The sequence below is a fragment of the Camarhynchus parvulus genome, chromosome 4, assembly GCF_901933205.1.
Source record: "Camarhynchus parvulus chromosome 4, STF_HiC, whole genome shotgun sequence".
NCBI lineage: Eukaryota > Metazoa > Chordata > Aves > Passeriformes > Thraupidae > Camarhynchus > Camarhynchus parvulus.
In genome coordinates this window covers 22,179,509-22,199,820 of record NC_044574.1, presented here as the reverse complement: position 1 = coordinate 22,199,820, position 20,312 = coordinate 22,179,509, and the positions used below count along the sequence as shown (strand labels likewise).

General features: G+C 34.7%; 1 protein-coding gene across 1 annotated transcript in view; it reads left to right on the top strand.

Annotated features, from left to right (window-relative positions):
* Nucleotides 1-20,312, top strand: part of ARAP2 (ArfGAP with RhoGAP domain, ankyrin repeat and PH domain 2) — a 115,288-nt gene that overhangs the window by 40,596 nt on the left and 54,380 nt on the right. The window contains exons 10-13 of the mRNA XM_030948180.1: nt 16,904-17,019; nt 18,214-18,413; nt 19,176-19,261; nt 19,963-20,145. Coding sequence (XP_030804040.1) covers nt 16,904-17,019; nt 18,214-18,413; nt 19,176-19,261; nt 19,963-20,145 — 585 coding nt within the window. The remainder of the gene's footprint in view (nt 1-16,903; nt 17,020-18,213; nt 18,414-19,175; nt 19,262-19,962; nt 20,146-20,312) is intronic.

Genomic DNA, 20,312 nt, shown 5'->3' with positions numbered 1-20,312 from the left:
GTCTGACAGGTACTGAGCGTTGGAAAGCGCGGGAAGGAGAACTTGGGCAGAACTATTAACAGAATATGAAGGGGGAATTAGAACGAACCATCAAACACACCACAACAATATATGAATTCCATGTCATAATTAGTTAAAAATACCATAATATGCTATTGCAAATTTTTGTTTAGTATATAAATTCTGTTACAAATTTGCCAGGTTTGAAATCCATTACAACTGAAGTAGATTTGAGTTCTGAATTGTATACTTTTCTGAATTCTATACTTTTCTACACGTTTTTGAATTCTATTCTGAAGTCTATACTTCCTGTGGCAGAGCTCAGGCAAGTAGTGTCACAGAAGGATGTTTTTCTTTTTTGGTACATTGCCTAACATGAACTAAATTGTATGGATATCCTTCTGTGCCAGGTAACAGGTGGGGTTATTCTTTTGTCCAGACAAGGGGAAAACAAATATTGCTGAAGACTAGGATTTGCTTAATCTATGAGAAGTATCATCATCAGATGAGCATCGGCAGTCACTTTATGATGATTGAAGTTTTCTCCTTGGTTGCAAATCTAAATAAAATGGATTAATGTGCACCTGCAGGAGACCAAAGAACATGTCTGCAATTCATTAATAAGCCTTTTGGCTGACACTGTAATGTCTAGAACTCCAAACTCTTAAAAACAAGTGATTGATCATAATGCATTTAGCTTGCAGGAAATAATAATCATGCAGGAAATGCACAGTGTTCATAAAGAAAACAATTTTAGCTTTCATGGATTTCTGTAGTTATTCAGTGGTGATTTTTGAGATGGGGTGGTTTTACTTCAATCTCTGTTGGAGATCATCAGAGTAAGGACCATTATAACCTTTTGAAAATACCCAGAATTTGTAGTACCCCCTCCCTTCTCCTTTTCCTATTCATACTTTTTCAGCTTCCACCCCTTTTTGTACAAAATGCTTAATTCAACAATAGACGCTTGCTCCAAAACTGTTCTTTTCTGCGCAGCATGGGCTTGAAATGGCAACAGTAGCTTTGATGGCAAGGCAGAGAGAGTAGGTTAGAGTTGCTATTGGTCTACTAAAATAATTAGGCCATTGGAGTTTTTGTTAGTTATGCAAAGTGAATTGTTTAAAATAAGAATTATAGAGATGATCCTTAAAATACTAAGATCCTTAATATCATTGTAGCTCAAGTGACATTTTAATTTTTTTTGGCTGTAAATATTTTATTTTTCTTTGTCTGTGCTGGTTTCTTTATGTTGTTTGGTGCAGTATGGTATTGTTTAGGTAAAAAACATTATTTTTGATATGCCACTATCTTATATCTACAAATTTTATTCTAAATAAATGAACCATCCTTATAGCAAGGGAAGAGAATTTATGATTTACAGCTTCGTGTGAATGTGGGGAATACCCCAGTGTGCCTTCTCAGCAATAATTTCTGTCCCTAGTTAATAAATTGCTAGGCCAACAAATTTGAACTTAATCAACTCAGACTGAATTCTTACTGCATGAAACACTTCAATGCCGTGGTTATTAAATTAAGTTCTCTCTCTTAGATATTTTGCATACAAAGTAACATCTTTTTGGGGACGGCATGTTTAAATCTCATTCATTAAAAATCAGTATCTTAGATATATTTCCAGAAAACTTCACTCAAAAGTTACTTCCATCTCAGCATGTGGGTCAGGACCCCTCAGAGATCCATCAGAATGATCGATTGATTGATATCTAATGCAGGTGAAAAATCTTACATGCAGTGAGGAGTAGGCAAAAATCAAGTTTTGTTACCTTCACTTAGGATGGAAGGTTGTCAAAACACTTGGCTGTGGGCATGCAGCAAACCATTTGAACAGGCCTGGACAATGGTTGAAAGAAAAATATATTCAGGAAAATATATGGAAAGCTATGATTCAGGAAATAAATGTAGAAATAATCTTGCTTGTATTGTGAGTCATGCCTAGTGATGCACTCTAGTATGTTTTGTTTTCAAGCAAGTTTTATTTGGTTTGCCTTGTTTTTCTTGGTTCTTTTTTTTCTCTTGGTAGACCTTTTTATTGTACCTCCGTGGCATTCTCACTAAAATTCCTTTGAAAAAAAAGCTGTCCCAAATAATACAATGGCTGAGGAGTGTGTTTTACTCATGGAGATAAACACTTTCATTGTTGACTTTGTTCATCCTTTTGGGGATTCTGGTATGCAGTATTTAATTATTACATTACATAGATTTTACGTCCGTTTCTTGTTTAAGGTGAGTTAGGCTATTAAAAAATAGTAAAAAAAAAACAACTCCTGCTTCTGTCTGTGGATATGTCTCTATTTCAGTTATCGCAAAATTGTTTGTCTTGTGCCACCCAATGTTTCCAAACTGTAGAGGTTTCTATGCTCTGCAGGCAGAGGGGAATCTATATCCACTGCATTTGCCCACATTTATCCTTGTCTGTGGTTTAAGACCAGGATGCAGACCTGTGTTAGCAATACGAGAGTGAGGTTTAAAAAGGATTTGAAACAGAGTGGAGTGGCTGCATTGGTATAATAAATATGGCTTTGTGTCCTGCTTCCTGGTTCACAATCAGCCTGTCTGGCACTTCCTTGAGAGGCTCTGCAGGATGTTGTATGTATGATGCTTTTTCCAGCCAAGGGCTGTTATTCCTTGCCATGGGGTCATAAAGAAGTTCAAAGGCAGATAAAACGACAGCAGTCAGCAACAGCAGCTCAGTTCCTGCAACACAGGAGTATTTGCAGCCCATTATTATAATTGGCTGTCGCTTCTTTCCCCTGAAGGAACTGAGCAGCTGCCAGTTTAGTGGGGTGCAAGAAAACCGATGAGATGGGAGATGGGGGTCATAGCAAAAGTTGAGAAACTAATCAAGGCAAAATTCATTAGTCCTGAGTAGCTGTAAGAGAAGAGAAAGAGACAGTGCTGTGACTGGTTATCACCGATGCCCATGTGGGAGATGGATTTTGACTTCCAGGTTGGTTTGTTTCACCTTGCACTTTTTTTTTTTTTTCACAAAGAGAAGCAAGGGTAATTCTATGATCTTTCATCTTATTTTGTGCAAAACAAACCATCCACACAGCATAAGGCGACCCTCTTTATGGGGCTTAGTTAGAAAGGGTTTATTTCAGCCCAAATAAGTGCATCAATTGGTTTTTCATGTGTGCTGCAGCTAAAAGGGGGATGATCTACAACTTGTTTAATTTAACAACAATGTGTCGATGTTGACAACAATGATCCTTTGGTACTTGCTTATGGTAAATATGTACAATTAGCAGTGTGAAACATGTGTCTTTATTGGTGTTCTCAGCAATAAATGCTAATGTAGAAATGGTGGCATGACGTGTAGGAATGAAAGGGTTGCATCTGCACACACTGTGTAGATATAACTTCTGTGTTTCAGAAGAAACAAACTGTTTCTTCATCCATCTCTCACTGATGTGGTATGGAATATCAGAGACATATTTCTTAATATGTACAAGTGGGGATGTAGGGGAATTTTACAGGGAGAAGAAAAAGTAAAGGTTAATAGAGTGCACTGTAGATACAAAACCAGAGGATGTTATCACAGTTCTGTGTGATTCTGTGGTGCTCTTCAGGTCTTCTATTTGTGCAGGTCTTCTATCCTCACACCTAAATTTCATTCTCCTATACTGCATGTATATCTATTTTAAAATGAACCTGAAGAGGCATGTGCAGATTTTGTTGTAGCTGCTTGTCTTTTTAAATAGAAAAGTTAAAGATGCGTTGCATTTTCAGTATTTATGGGGCTGTATCGGGAAAGCTGTTTCTTGTAGGATCTATACACAGATACCTGGGCTGAATTTTCATCTCTTTGAATGTCAGTTGGAGCTTTGCCATTCATGTCAATTGCCAGTTTTTCACTTTAGTGCAGTATTTTGTTTCATTCCTGAATTCTTCTTCATCCTAGTTTCTTAAATGACATGTTCATGCTGAGAAAATATACCTTCTTCTAAGTTCAGTGTGTTTCCAGATTGCAGCTGCCCATTCCTACTAATACAGAAGGGTTTTTTGGTAGATTTCCTGTTCTTAAAAATCATTGTAGCATGTTACAACCCTCCTCACCCACAAATGGCGCAAAATGCTGCTGCTGGGTTTCTGAATATCCTAAATTGGAGTGATTTTGTAATTCTAGTTCTATTTTTACTGTTTGCGACATTCTCTTTTATGTGTTACCTTGATCGAGTCATTGCAATTTTGATGCAACTTGTGTGTGCTGAGATGCATCTGCATAGTTTCAGTTAGGAGCCAGAACAGCGTTTTTATCACCGGGCTTCCCCATGGCATGAAGTGGGTTCAGTTTGTTGCTCTCTAGGTCAGAATGTTCCTGTATGATCAGCCTGTAAATCAGTGCTTCCCTGTTTGCTTTGGTCGCTTTCCATTAACAAATTGCCACTACAGGTGCTGCTCTTCATTAACCACTGATTTGTAAAAGGCATCTTGACTAATCTGAACATAGCAATACGTGTTTCAGAAATTTTTATTTTTTTATCACTGGGTGATTTTGAAGGCTATTCTAGCACACACAACATCTGGGAAAGAAAGAAGTTGTAGTCCAGGCCTGTTGCCCCTACCCAAGAATGTGCTCTGAGGCATGAGTTAACATTGCTGTTGACAAATTTTGTTTTTTCAATTTCTTATTAAATTTAGGTGAGTGGATTTATTTCTTGCTTGTAAGGATTTGGGCATGAGTGAGAGACTTGAGAAGTGAATTGAATGTAGTAGACAGGTGGAATCAGTATGCTGCAAAGGAACCATGTATCTGTAGCTTATTGTGGGTCCTAAAAGACCTTCCTGTATTTTTCAGTGGGTGACAACAGGAAGCTTAATGGAACAAGCAGAAGATAAATGTGTAAATAGAGATAATTTGTTAAAGATTTAATTTTTAGTGTTCTTTCTATTAACTATCTGTCTAGATATTAACAAAGAGTGTAAAGTTTATTTGAAAGATGTATGTGGAGGGCTCTGTTTTAAGGATTTTGGTTTCTTTCTAACTTCTAATCTGTTGAAGTACATTTTTTTAGAGAATGGTTGTTCCATATTTTTACAATAGTTTTTCCTTTTCTGTTAGATATTAGCCTTTGCTCCTCATTATGAAGAAAATAATTTCATTGAAAGCTTGAATTTACTTTATTTTTACATAAGGTGCTTTCAGCTCAGAATTTGTGATGGGAGGACATATTCATTAAAAAATTAGATTACATTCATTATGACAAAGGCATTGTGTTTGTTTGGAAGGGTATATTAGTTCTACACGCAGTCCTGAAACATGAGTATAGGGCAGATATTTTAGAGGCAGATCCTTCTTATCTGTCACAGTTGCCCATCTTAGCCTTGATAATTGTAAAATCAAAATTAAAAAAAAATCACTAAAATCAAATGGCAGTGTCTTTTACATGGACTCATAATAAAACTTATTTACAATGGATTTACTAGGAATTCAGTAATCTCTGTACATATTTAGTACTTTAACCACTTCAGTATATAAGTAGTGAGAAGTAGACTGCTTATTTGTAAACTGTACTAATTCTTGAAATTCTCTTTTATATATTTACTTTTATATTTTTTATGTGACATCACTACCTTCATGGCATAAAGCCTAGGCAAGTATGAAAGTGAATAGCTGCTGAGCAGCAGCTGTATGTGTGTTCATAAGTGATTTTGCTTTACAAAAATTCAAAACAGTTTCTCTGCATTTATCTGCTATTTTCATCTTTGTTTGTCACATAGAAACAAATTAGTATGAGTGAATCTATAGCCAGCAGAAGAAAATATTTTCTTTATAAACAAAAACAAGGAAACCAATCCCTCAAACAAAAAAAACCCCAAACCCACCCCACTCTGTTTTTATCTGAACCAGATGCAAGGAGGATGTCTAAGCAGGAGACTTAATGCTGAAATGACTGAGTGAGTTAGGAAGGATTCAGCTTATAAAAAGCTGTGGTGCAGCATTGCTGTTGTCATGGCATCAACCCTCTCTTGGTCCAGGCACAGAAGAATGTGTGGCAAAACTGTTGGTGCTGCTGTCCCTTCACTGTTTTAGAATAAGTGTTACAGAAGTGGGAAGAATTCACAAATGATAATATGGTCTCTTTAGGTTGCTGTTTCTAGGCATTAATGGTAAGTTTATATTTTATATTGGCTTCTAGAAAAGGTCTGAACGTCCATGAAGTCTGACACATTCTTCAAAGTTAATGAATATGTGGGCACGCTCGCAAAATTTAGATCTTCTGTTAAATATTTACTTATGTATTTCGGAAAGAAAAATGTTATCTTTTTGGTTCAGGTAGTCCGACAATTTCTGAATTTCAAATTTTAAGCAAATCTGAAATTTTACAGCATTCGATGCTTCTTTCCTGCAAAGGTGAGAAATAAATAGATGAGAATTTATGGTGTCTGGCCAAAAGCTTTTGTGAGGGTCTGTACCCTCCTTGGCTTATTTTTTTTTTCCTTTTAAATTTAAGATCATAACACCAGCTGTTAAAGTGAGACATTTTTCTTCATGGCTCTCTAAGCAGAAGATATCTAAAATCTCCCAAGCTGGAAAAAGTGGTTAGCACAGTCCAGAGCTCTGCATGTTTCATGTAATTCATTCATTTATTCTTATAAGGTGTGTGGGTATGTGTGTGTGTTTTCAGTATACACCATCTCAGAAGAGTAATTCAGTTTGATAGGATCAGAAATTTAAACTGTTCATTTTATCAACATCAGCTGGAAAGTCCCACAGGGATCCAGTCATGATAAAATGGAGTATGTTTGTATTATATTGAGATAGCCATAAATACATTTTTTTTAAAGATGGGAAAATGTCTGTAATAATTAGTGCTCTTTGTATGGTACTCTAAAAACTGTTGAAACTTTTTTAAAAAATTATTTTCCCTTTGTAATTATTTTGAGCCATGCAGATTACTTGGAAATTGTGAGTAAAAAAAAAGCTTTGAAAAACTTTCTCCATCAGGAAATGCTATTTTTGTTTGTGGTTATTGAAATATTATGAATTATGTTAGTTATTAATTATTTCTACTTGTGAAATATCACATCATAGAATTAAATTTCAGTTTACTGAGGAAGGAGGTAGTAAATAAAATAAGAAGTCTTGATATTTACTGTGAGGACTGTTTGTCTTAACACCTTACTGTTTGTAGTCAATAAGTAAAAGCAGTGTGCTTGGTCATTGATACTCTTTTTGTCAATATCATATTTGTTTATCACCAAGGGCAAATTTTGGAGGAAAGCAGACACCCCAGTGTTTGGAGGATTTCTTGGTTCATTAGGGAATTTTGCCAGTGGGGATGTCATAACAGTTTTCTCTCTTATCTGGTGACTACTGTACTAAAAGGACAGCCAAAAAGTTTGTCATTTTTGCATGACAGTGGTTGTAGATTTTAAGGTACTGCAAAAATGGTCATAATCTGTCCATCCTGTAAGAGTTCAAACACTTTTTTTAACAGTTTTTCTGGATTATGAATACATAACAAGATCTTTTGGAGTGTACGTAAGGCTTTGGCAAGAAGATTATAAAGATAGGAATTCAGAAAATTACAGCTATATGTGGTATCTTAAAATTCACTGATCCTTCTGGTCTCCAGAGAACAGTCTTGCTAAATCTAAGAAGGCTTCCATTTGTGAAGTGCTTCCAAGGAAGCGTCCAGATGGCTACTTAAACCTGTAATAGTAGTATCTGTGCTTAAAAATGTCCTTGTATGAACAGGAGTTTCTCTGGGTGCTTATTGCAGGGAAGTGTTTAAAATGGTGTGTGATTTTGAGATGGTGACTATAGGGATAGCTGTTTCAGCTAAATGAAGAAAAAAAAAAGGTGGAAGGGCTCAAATATTAAAATTGAGGAAAATTGATGCATTTCCACATAATTTTAGAATTTGCATATATTAAACCAGTATCCCTTTGGGATGAAAAAGATGTGAATTGAGTAGCAAGAAATGGGCTCTAAAATGGAATGAGTTTCTGTGTGTCAGAAGTTGTGCACCTTAAGAAACATGATTGCCTCTTTAAAGAAGAGACGATGTTATGAATAGCTATTGGAATTAAAGTAAAGGTGAAAGCCTTGAATATAGGCTGTACTTGCTCCTGACAGGCTTTGACTTTTATTTACATGTTTATTTAGCTGTACCATATTTATGTCATCTCATTATTTTTCGTGGAGCAGCAAAAGTAAAGATCATAGCCCAGGCAGCTGCAGTGGCTTCAGCCTCTGTAGCTAACAAGGTGCTGATTTCTGAATGAGCTCCAAGCTGCAGAGAAGCCCTGCTGGAAGGGAGTTACTGTAGTTATTCGAACTGGAGCTTTGCCTACACTTGTCTTCTGTGTGTGTGATGGGGGAGAGGGGGACATAACACAGAAAGCAGGTTTGTCTATCTTGCTTGGCTACCTGTCAGGGTATTTGGGAAGACAGCAAGGAAGGTTTTGTGTGCAGTATTACCAGCTTGCTTTTGATGCTTGGTTTTGTGTGCTTTACATGTGAGATCTTGCTTTCCTAGTATGTTGAGTGACAAGAAAAAGAAGGCGTGTGTCTGAAGAATGGAATACGGTCTGAATCACACTTTCTGTGTGAAAGCGAAAGCTGAGCTCTGAATTGTGGAATAGTTGAAGAATTCAGGCCCTTTGGTATATTTCTAAAGCAGGAATGCGAATGACCTTTAAGTCAAGAAATCTACTTTCCACTAATAACTTTAAACTGCTTTGTGTCAAAATGTACATCTTTATGTAGAATTCAGGTTCTTATATTGAACTTGTACATGTTGTTTCTGAAGTATATAATTTGCATACATACAAATTATTTGTAATGGCATGGTTGAAGCATGGATTGTTTCTTCCCTTTTAGCGTGTCTTAGCACAAGTGAGAAACGTATATATATTTGGAATTATGATCTTTACTCTCTGTTGTCTTATTCTCTCTTTGCTTTTGAGGATTAAGAAATAGAAGCTTTTAATTTATATATTTGTGTTTGTGTCTGGTGACTTTGAACACCCCCTTACAAATTGCATCATCTTGCCTCAATTCACTGTGACCATACTCTAAAGCCTTTTCTTGTGGGACTGGGTAGTAAAGATGTGGGGAAATGTAGACTCTGTGTTCTCTGTTTTGATCTACTTTCCTTAAGTCATGTTAAGACCTGAAGATTCATTGGCTGGTATTATGTTGAAATTGATTGAAGCCAAGGATATATCTAGAGTAAAAGCTTACTTGGGGTTACATGGGGAGACAAATGCTCCTCTGTTATTTAAACCTAATTTTTTTGAAGAACTCAGCTAAAAACCTTTGGTAACATTACCTCAGTTACAAATTTTTGCCCCCCTCTAATCATGGGAAAACTGGTCTTATTTCTAAGACCTTAATTTCACCTGATTATAATATTGTGTAGTAGATATTATAATATGCTATTTCCTTCCACAGGATCAATTCCTCTTTCAGTGCATTGTCTATTTAGTAATTGTTTGATAATTCTAATTTCTTTTCATGGTATATAGCCCATGCCTTTTTTGTAGCACACTGTTGAAAAGTGCCTTACATTCAAATTATTCCTTCACTGATAAAGGAATATTTTTTGAGGAGCAGTGAGGAATTTATTTTTCATCAGTTCCTGTAAGTTAAAGGAACATGATTGTCTCCTCCATGTGACCACACCATTCTGAGAAACAGAATGAAGGATTCAAATATCCATATATTTAGCATTCTCTGTTTTTCTAGTCTTTTGTGGGTGGTTGGGAGGGAATAGTTCTCTGTCAAACTATACCTGCTCAAAATGCTGCTTTCATAGGTCTTGGCTGGAGTTCCAATTGCTCAGCAGTTCTGCAAATCAAACCCTAGAGCATAAAGTCAGATACTAGGAAATGAAAAACGTATAGTGAAATGACTGTATGCTAAGGCTTTGATTTACACTGAGTAGAAACTGGAAAAGGCAAAGATAAGAGCTAACTCTCCAATATAGTATTCAGTCACTTCAATTATGTGATCCTCCTCATCTTTTTTTTGTATTTTGCAGCCAATAAAGGAAGGGAGCTTTCATCTTCATATGTCCTAGATCCATCCCATACAACAAGCGAGGCATGGGCCTGATGGTGCATAATCAAGCAATATAAAATTGTATTGATATTGCAAAATACATACATATAACTGCTGAAGTGAGGATTCTGAATTGCTCCTGTAGTAAGTGAATAGAGAGATCTCTAACTTAAATGAGAAGTACCATCTAAGGTTGTAACTACCTTGGAGTGTTCATCAGGAATGCATTTTTTTAAAGTAATCTCTTAGTTATTCCCACTTCTTATGTACTTGCTTTCATCATAGAACCATCTCAAAGTACAGGTAGTACACTTTTTTATAAAATAATGATGTGGAATCATACAGAGAGGGAGGTATTCCAGCAGCATATCCAAAATACTGCAGGCAAGCTTACTACATGGCACTGAATAGAGCTAGTCTAAGTGGCCCTTCTTGTCATTTGCTGTCTTCTTTGTAACCACCAAAATTTTGGATGCCAGGTTGTCATTACCATTTTTTTTTCAAAAATAGGGTGAATCATTTTCATTCTCTAATGGGGGAAAGAATTTTTTTGGTTAAGTGAAGAACTTAAAACTGATGATGTGACCACCTCACATAGCATAACAGATGAGCACCCAGCTACAGAGCTAACATGCACAGAACGCTGGAATTTTAGCATCTCCTTGCTCATCAGGGATTGAGTTAGCAACCTTTATGTTCTTTTAATATTATTTTTGAGTGTGTAATTATATACTGTATGTTTCACTGTGGTTGTATTTTGGGACCTCATTAGAAGACTGTAAGACAGAGTACCTATGTGGGTTTTGTATTACAATCCACAATATGTAACTGTCACTGGAAATCTATATTAAAAGGTTTTGGACTGTGATGAGGGATGTAGAGAAGCCTGATGAAAAATAAATGGGGGCTCTAAGCTCAGTACATATAGAAGGAGAGGAAATCAATATAAACTTGCGTAAACTTAATATCATCAAAGCAATTTGCATTACTAGTCACTCTTTCTTAAACTCTTTAATCTATAAAAAGGTCCTAATTTTTTATTAATACGGAAGCCAGTTTTTTCCTATATTTCTGTTGCAGAAATTAGCCCTCCTTAATAGCTGGAAAGGCTGAAGTGTAATGCCTCCAAATAATGAGGAGAGGAAAGAAACTATGCATACTTCATTTGAGTGATTCTAGTTCTGGCTTTTACTCTCTCTGGAATAATTTGGTTGTTTGGAAGGAATCAAATACCATGGGGTAAGAATGAAGGAAAAGACTAAATCATGCTAAATTGTTAAGGGAATTTTCAGATCTTGCAGGAGTAGTGTAGTTGTCACAAACTTCGTGGTAACTTCCCCAAGGTAAATCTAAAGAGCTGTTGCAAATTAAATGGTAAATTCAAGGAACCATATAAGGTCCTGTTTTGGAACTCTGATCAGAGATATTGTGATTAAAGGTCAAGATTGTTCTGAGTATGGGCAGGAGGACAAGAGTAGTTTTAGAAATATGAATAATCTTTTTATAAATTAGTGTTAGGGTGGTATGAAAGATAGCTGTTAAAAAGGAAACAAAAAATGTGCATTTATAAACACATACATACACATTTGTGTGTGTAAATATATCTTTATATGTAATATAATGTTCTTGATTTGTTACCTCTTATCACTGTTAGATATCTATCTATCTGTCTGTCTGCATGCACACTCTTAAATATTGCATGTCCTCAAGATCTGACAGCCAAAGACAAAAAAAGCAAATGCACCTTGATGTCATAATACACAGGAAGGAAACTGATGTGGAGTGAGAGTACTCACTTGATGCAGAATTTCCAAAAGTGCTGTGTTCCCAACATATATCAGTGCTATTTCTGTACTTCAGAGTTCTGTACTTCTGTATTCTTTTTACGCCAAAATAAGCTACAAACATACATTTATATATTAAGATATTACTTACGTGTGTATATGCATGTGTGAGTATGTAGAAACATAGTCTCTTGAACTCATGCCAGCAATTTTCCTTTTTCTCTGCTGTTGCTATTATCCAGTTAGTCCTCTACCAAAAAAGGAGGAGATAAAAATATGGATTAATATTTCTAATATGAAAGTAGTAGTTAGCTAACCTTTTATTTTTACTATTTATTTTATTTCAGTATTTTAAGTTCGTTAACTTTTTATTTTTATGTGAGGATTTTGGGTAAGGTTATAATTGTGGCTGCATTTTTTGGTTTAATTTCTCTAAGATGTTTTCCTGATGCAAATATTTTTTTTTATCAACTTCATACATTGGGGAGCTAATGTTAGATCCATGAAAGACAGTGCATGCAAAGACATAGAACTCCTGTGTTCAGATGAATTTTGGTCTGACTAAACCAAGAAGAAGGCCAACCCTGGTGTACTGGAACAAAACCAAGTGAAAGAGAAAAAATAGAAAGAAAAATAGTTATCCTTTATAGGCAGCAGAAGAGAATTTTTAGAAGTGCTGTTTCTTGGAAAAAGTGTGTTCACTGAGAGTCACAAGGTTCAGGCTCTGATTACAAATTTATTTATGACTTGCATGCAGAAAGGTGCCCAAGTCTGTCTTTTTAAGACAACATACTGAAAGTTAGGCATCCAACAGCTCTGAAAATTTCACTTGTTCAGATATAGTTTCATGATTTTATACATATATACTTCAGTGTTCCTTAGCCTTGGTGTTTATTTCTGTGTCTGTTAAACAGTGGTGGTATGTTAGAAAAGGTATGAGACTAATTTTGAATCTCCATGGATTTCATCCGAAATAGAATTGAAGAAATGTTAGTAAAGCCTGTCATGGGCAGCTTTTACCTATGAAAAGATAATGCATAATAAAGAGGACAGTTTTGTACACTGAGAGGCACTTTATAGATACATGTTAAAGGTATGTTTTAAAATAAAAGTTAAATAATTTCATGATTTATATAGAAATGACAGGTTTTCATAGGTTATGTCTTTTTCAGACAGGCGTGATAATGACAGCAACAATTCCACATTATAATAATACACCCTTCAGGACAGAACAACATCTAATCAGAAAGCCAGTACTCATCTTAGTATTTTTAGCTTTCAGTTAACTGTGCTGTTTAGTGAATACTTTTGTTCTATTATTATATCTATAAAGAACTTTTGGGGTTTTTTTTATAGCTCTTATTGTCAACTCATTTTTCAACTTTTTTTAGAATTCATGCAGATAGTATAACTATAGGCATTTAAGTTGTATCTATATTTAAATTAAAAAAAAAAAAAACCTCATCTTTCTCTGTGAATTTTTGAATCTTAAACTTTTCTTACTTTGTCAGAAATCGTAGTGCAGTTCAGTGTATCTGAAACAATGAGCTTTCAGTGGGTAGAAGCAAGACAATTCTTGTTCTGAAAAGATACTGCTTACTTTTGCTGTCGATATTTTTTGTATAGTTCTTGAATAGCCCTATTGTCCTTCTGTGCACTCAAAGTGAATGAATTCATCTTTCAAAGTGGAGCACTTCTTTCTTCCCTGTACCAATTCCCACTTCTGTTTCTGAAGTAGAGAAGAAGACTGCACTCCTGAAAGCATACAATTCTGAGCACTGAAAATTAGATTCTACTGTACCTGTCACTCACAAAGCCAGATTTATGCCAAGTGTTGTGCAGTTACCCTAAGGAGTTTGTTTGGACCATTATGGAAATAACTTCACTCTAATGTCCCGATGAAATTGCTTAATTTTCCACCATATTCTGTTCTGAAAAGTAGATTCAAATTTCTTAACATTTCTGACATTCCTTACACTGGAATTCAGTATTGTAAGTTCTCATGCCCTTGCTGAATGTAAAGCATAATTAGTTATCCTTTCTTTAATGGGATTGTTCAGACCCTGGGAACTTGTGCAAATTTTGACAGATTTGTGCTGCACCTAAAGGTAAAGATTTTCAAATTAATGTACTTTGTTTCTAGACTGCTTTCTTGGTTCTGTGTTTTTCAATGAAGTACCACAAAGTTTGGTGTCTGTTTTCACAGACATAAATATTTGTGTGTGAGCTTCCTGTGGCAGGTTGCTTCCATGCAGCTTGCTCTGTTTTGCTCCAAGGAAAGGAGGTGCAACCAGCTGTTTGAAGGCATAAGAAACAGTCTGAAAGAAATATAGAATAAATATTTTCAAGAAGGAACATTGTGGGATAAGAAGTTAATGAAGTTTAGTTAGCGTTTCTTTCCTCTTGTGTTATGTAATGAAATTCTCAGTTGTCAGGTAAAAAATGGAAAATTATCAGTTATCAAGTGGCAATATAGATATACAAAAGGACTTCCTTTTTTTACAACCAGTATTTGGGAAATTTATGAAGTAAGATCCTACAGAGACCTCAAAGTATGTTGTTGGGCTTTTAATTCTTTGAGGATGTATCTGTCAGTGGCTAGGAAGTATAATTTTCTTTGCTGCAGCTGTTTGTTTAGGGACTTTTAAGTGCATAGATTGCTGGAAGCATTTCTGGGAAAATGAGCATGTACATTGTCTTATTTGCATTATTTTTATGACTGTCACCAGTAGGAAATGCCTAAAGGGAAGCTACTCTACAGGGGAACTTTGATCTGGCTCAGTAAGGTAGTTATTATTTTGGTTGTCTTTGTTAATCATTTACCTTCAGTGAACTTTAATCTGGACCTAGAAGTGTATTGAACACCTTTTAATCATGGCTTCTGGTGGTTTTTCAGCGGTTATTTAATAAACAAAGAATGCATTGCACTGTGCAGGTTCAAGGATGGGCTTATTACCACTGATTTAAAAATCAGGATTTCTTAAGGCAAATTATTTTAAATAATTTGAAATACTTGAATCAACAAATGAAACTTGCAACCAACTTACATCTCAGAAGCATAAACCATTTAATTCTACAGAAGTAATGGTTTTGGATTGTTTTGGTTAGGTTTCTTTTTTTTCATTTCACTGATAGAAATTAAGGTTTTATATTTTTCTTTTCTCATTCTTTTTTTTTTTTTTTACTATTTCATGCTCCTCTTTTTCTCACTGGTGATGTGAAGTTAAGAATTCTTTACTGCTACAGAGGATGCTGTCAAGTTCACACTCAAAAGGAGGTTTTTCTGCCCACTCTTTTCCTATACAGGGTGAATTGGGGACTGTGTAGGCTTAACAGAAGTCTCTGCTCTCTTCTGAGGCAGATGTGTCAATATGAAACCCCTTGATTTATACACAAAGAGAGTGGGGGCTGAAGATGAGGGGAGAGAATAAAAATGCCTAGGTTATGGAATAGGAGGGTAGAAGAAAAGGAGAAGTATTTAAAATTATTTCTATTTTTTGTCTATTTTCTAAAATAAATTATATGAGGAGTGGCTAACATAGATTACTTATTGAAATGCTTGTACATTTTATAAAGATTTTTGTTGAAATTCACACCTGGTTCCCCACTGCTTCTGTCAAAGATAATGGCATGTAAAAAAACACCCAAAAATTTTTAATACGAAGTCTGGCAAAGAAACATTAGCTAATTTATCTCACAGTATATTTAATTCACAGGAATTCTGTCATTCTAAAAATCTCATATTTTAGTTGATGTTGTGCTTTTTGGGGCATTATTCTATTCAATGCCTTGTGTGATACAATTGATACTTCTGCTTGTGCGTAGACACACACGTATATGTGGCTTTTGTCAGATTTAGCCTTAGCAATGATAGTTTTATTTGCTCATACCTGAAATAGGGAAATAAAATTAAAAATGAGTTTTGTGAAGTATGTTCTCCATAGTTCATAGTGCTCAAAAATTTGTGAATCTTACAAACAGAAACTTGTCAGTGATGCAGGTTTAAATATGTATTGACTAGAAAAACAGTCCTCTCTTTAGAGGCAGGCAACTGTGAGGCTTTTACCCTTCAGTGCTTTTATTTTTATCAGTCTGTACCCAATTACTTGTTATGTGAGAGGTAACAGTAAACACGCAAATGGTAAGATATATGAATTTGGCTCTTTGCTTGGGTGATGCAGCTTGGTTTTGGTTCTGATTTATTTACTATTCTCAAGAAGTATGCTAATATTTCCAGAAATTACACTTGTGGAAGTGGCAACCTTGAGATCAACATGTAAATAAATTTAAAGAAGGAAATGCTGATGGTATTCTAAATAAATAAGAAATAACGTATGTATTCATCTGATTTTCTAAAATCCATACATTTTGAGAGGCCCTCACCGGAGCTCCGTGTGAGCTCAAATTTTATTTCCCAATTCTGCCAGTACAAAAGTTATTTTTTTAGTACATTTTTCCATGCATAAAAAAAAACCCCAAACAATTTCACTTGTTTCACTTGTTCACTTAAGATATAAAAATACTTTCTTATAATTGAATCACAACTAGCTCTTTGTCTATTTTAGCTGCTGTATAGACCTTTTTTGAAAGACATGTTTAGTTCATGTTCTACATCAGAAGCATGAGGAATCAAAGGTTTAAGAAATAATTTTATACACATTTAGTTTGTTAAAACACTCAGTCTTAAAGCAAGAAAAACTGCTGTCAGTTAGAAGGATTTAGATTTATAAAGTTTATTTAGACGCTAAAGCATGATTTAAGCTAGATCCTTCCAGAATTTTGCATTTACCTTTTAATGCAATCTAGTGTTTAACCTTTTTTTTAATTCTTTCCTTTATTAATAGTTCAATCATGCATTTTTATTCCTACCAACAATCAAGTAAGGTCATTATAGCAGTTGAAAACTTTTTGGTTGGACAAAATTTAGGGGAGGTTTTTTTATCCATTAAAAAATTAGAAGTGGCTTATATGTTATGGCAAAGATGTCTGTTACTGATCTTGTTTTGTTTGGATCATGATGAAATAATTTTTCTTTACCTGTTTTATTCTTGAATGATAAACTTCTAAACCTTTATTATCTTTTTCCTAGGACTTTAAGACAGGATTTGGTATCACTTTAATCCCTATGAATGTGGCAAATGTTAAACAAGTGGATCGGGCTGCAAAGCAATCCTTTGAAATAATTACTCCTTATAAAAGCTTTAGGTAAGAACTTGAGTATTTACTTTACAAAATATGCAATTAACTAAGGCACTAAAGAAATACTGGTTTCATACTGCAGTGCTGTAGCTAGTTTGGATAAAAGGTAATGTTTTTATTAAGGATGTTCAGCTGTGTTCAGAAAAATGGGAGGATGTTCTTTAATTTGTTTAGTTGTGTGCTTCATCTCTTAGTTCCTGACTAGGCATATTATACCCACAGGTTTGTACTTTTATGTAGCCTTCTTTGTTCATTCTGTGCAAGGGCAAAAGGAAAAAAAATAGAAATTAATTCCTCCACTTTCACAAATTGACTTCATCTTAAAGAATAATAAATTTCAATAGTGAAATTATGCTGCATCCATTTATTTGTATGCATTTTATTTGAAAAGAAGCTTTCATGTGCTATCCCTTGTAGAAATCCTTGGTTGAAAGTAGTTGAATGTTTTACTTTGGCTGATTGCTGAGACTTGTAATGATTTTTAAGAAAATTAAAGTACATGGTAATAAAAGCCTTTTGTTAAGTGTTGTAGTGTTTCTTAACTGAAATGTTGTAATGAAGGAGGAAATGTCTTTGTTCTCCTGGGATTGTTAAATGTTAGGAAATACTTTCACTCTCAGCTAGCAGGTAAATTAGTCTTGATCAGCAATTTTAATCTGTTGCTGATTGGTAGATAGCTAGTTCTTTGATTTTTTTCTTAAGACATGACCATGTTGATTTTTTTTACTATTTAATTTTTAAAAAGATAAATTTAAATGAAAAGCAAGTATTTTTTTTTAATTCTCAGTAATTTTTTTAAAATTCTCATTAGTTTTTTTAATTCCCAGTCTTTTTTAAATTCTCATTCAATTCTCCATGTTTTTTTATGTCATTATATGCTTTTGTTACAGTTCGATGTTTAAGTTTGGTAATTGGTAACATAAAAAGATTGAAATTAACTCCGGGATGTTACATGAATGTTAAAAAAGCTACATACCTTATACTAGTAGTGGTTTTGTTGAAAACAATGCTAAAACAGAGGGAGTTTCGTTGAATTTAAAAACACAAAATAATGCATTCCATCTTAGGATTTATATCTTTGTGGAGGAAGATTTTTGACTGTGATTTCGGGTGTAAATGTAATAAATAAGGAGGCTACAGACCATGTTTAATTGGGCTTTAAAATAAAGATCTATAACACAGAAAAGTCAATTGTTTCAGCTTTACAGCAGAGTCAGAAAGAGAGAAACAAGACTGGATTGAAGCACTCCAGCAATCAATAGCAGAAACTCTATCTGATTATGAAGTAGCTGAGAAGATTTGGTTCAATGAGTCCAACAGGAGCTGCGCTGACTGTAAAGCTCCCGGTCCCGACTGGGCATCCATCAATCTCTGTGTTGTCATTTGTAAGAAGTGTGCAGGTAGAGTAATTAATGACAAGCTATGTGGGTTCCACAAAATGTCATATTTGCATATCTATGTATGTCCTTGAATTGGCATTATTTTTTTTTTTTTTTTTTTTTTAATTTTTGAAGTGTTATTCTCATAGAAGTTTTGAGAAACAAAATGTGAGCATAACTTTTTTTTAATACCAAGGTCAGCCTTATTCTAAAGCACTTCCATGCATAAATGACATGTCTGTGGTGATTGAGTTCTCTCAGGTGAATCATCCTTCACAATTAGTGGAAATTAAGACACACTAACACTTCATGGGAAAGGAATGGCTTTCAAAAGGCTACATGCCAAGGAATAACAATTTTCAGTGGGTAAATTTTGGGTATTAATTTTTTTACATCTGCACATATTTTACTGCCAATAGGGGTAACTTTTTCAGATACTACTCGAAATATAGTTGTCATGTTTTATATTGAAATATATGCTTAAACTGTAGATTCAAGGAAATAATTTATAATTCTAGGCTTTCTTTCAAACCAAACTATCCCAGAAATAGTCTACATGAGACAGCCTATTTTTTTTATTCATTACTATCAAATTAAATTAACTTTTTTTAAAAAAAGATATGTATTTTTGATGGTTTTATTTTAATTATTCAAATGTCAAACCCAACCTTTTTTAAAAATAGCTAGTAGAAGGAATCTGGCTTGATCACATTTTTTTGTTATCTAAGCAGAAGAGAAACCCTGTTTAAGTGCCGTCGTTAACTAATGCTATTGGATTTTCAGGACAACACAGATCTTTAGGACCAAGAGATTCAAAAGTCCGGAGTCTAAAAATGGATGCAAGCATTTGGAGCAATGAACTTATTGAGGTATGTTGTGATACTCTGTCTGACTCTTTTTTCCATCTTGAAGCCTGCTGTATGAAAGGGAGGTATTTACTGCTTTACTCACAAGAAAACAACATACAACTGCTAAACAATATGGTGCTGTTACAGTAAACTTGATGTTTTTGATGTTTCTGTGTATCATGTACCTCTCTGGAATTCCAAATATTTGTTTTGCTAACAAAATGTAGTTTCTCTTAGTATTTCTCCAAGTACCTAATATTTTGGGGGAAAAAGAAATAAAATGCTTTTGGAGAGCATTCAAGATGAAGAAAGAGGAGAAGAGAGGAAACTTGTCACTACCAGTTGAGCTGCTTGGAATGTTAAAAAGGGGTGGTTGTAAACAGTGGTCCTGATAGAGAGGGTTGGAGCCATCAGTGTTTTCTTTACAACACATGCTACTCTTCTCTGAACTTGAACTAATATTTTCTAATACATAATGAAGTGTTATAACTGATTAACCTTTTAAAGCTTGGCTGCTATTGATGGGAAATGATGGCTGCTGGCTTTATTATTCGTTTGTAGATGACCATAGGCAGTGACTGAGAGAGGCTGCTGTCTCCTGAACAAAATTTTCTTTTCTTTAATAACTTTCTTTTTCAACTTTTACCAGCTGAAAACTGTTCAGAGGCTAGCTTCATATCCTTCATACTAATTTGCTAATTTATTCCCTGCATCTCATCCAGATCTTTATTGTCATTGGAAATAAGAGGGCAAACAGTTTTTGGGCTGGAAATCTTCCTCCAGATGAAGAATTGCATATTGATGACCCTGCAGAAAAAAGATTAGCATTCATTACACAAAAATACAAAGAGGGAAAATTCAGGAAAACACCTTTCCAGTACAAAACCAAGGAACAGCTGAATAAGGTAATACAGCATGGTTAAGCCAACACCATGTTTTGGATTGTATTGTATCTGTGTGCAATTTGGTCATTTTGTTAAAATGGTGAGAAATTAATTCAGTGTCCTGAGTAACATTCTGACATAATTGAATAAGGGTTATTTAGGAGCCTTTGCAGTAGTCATTGCATAAC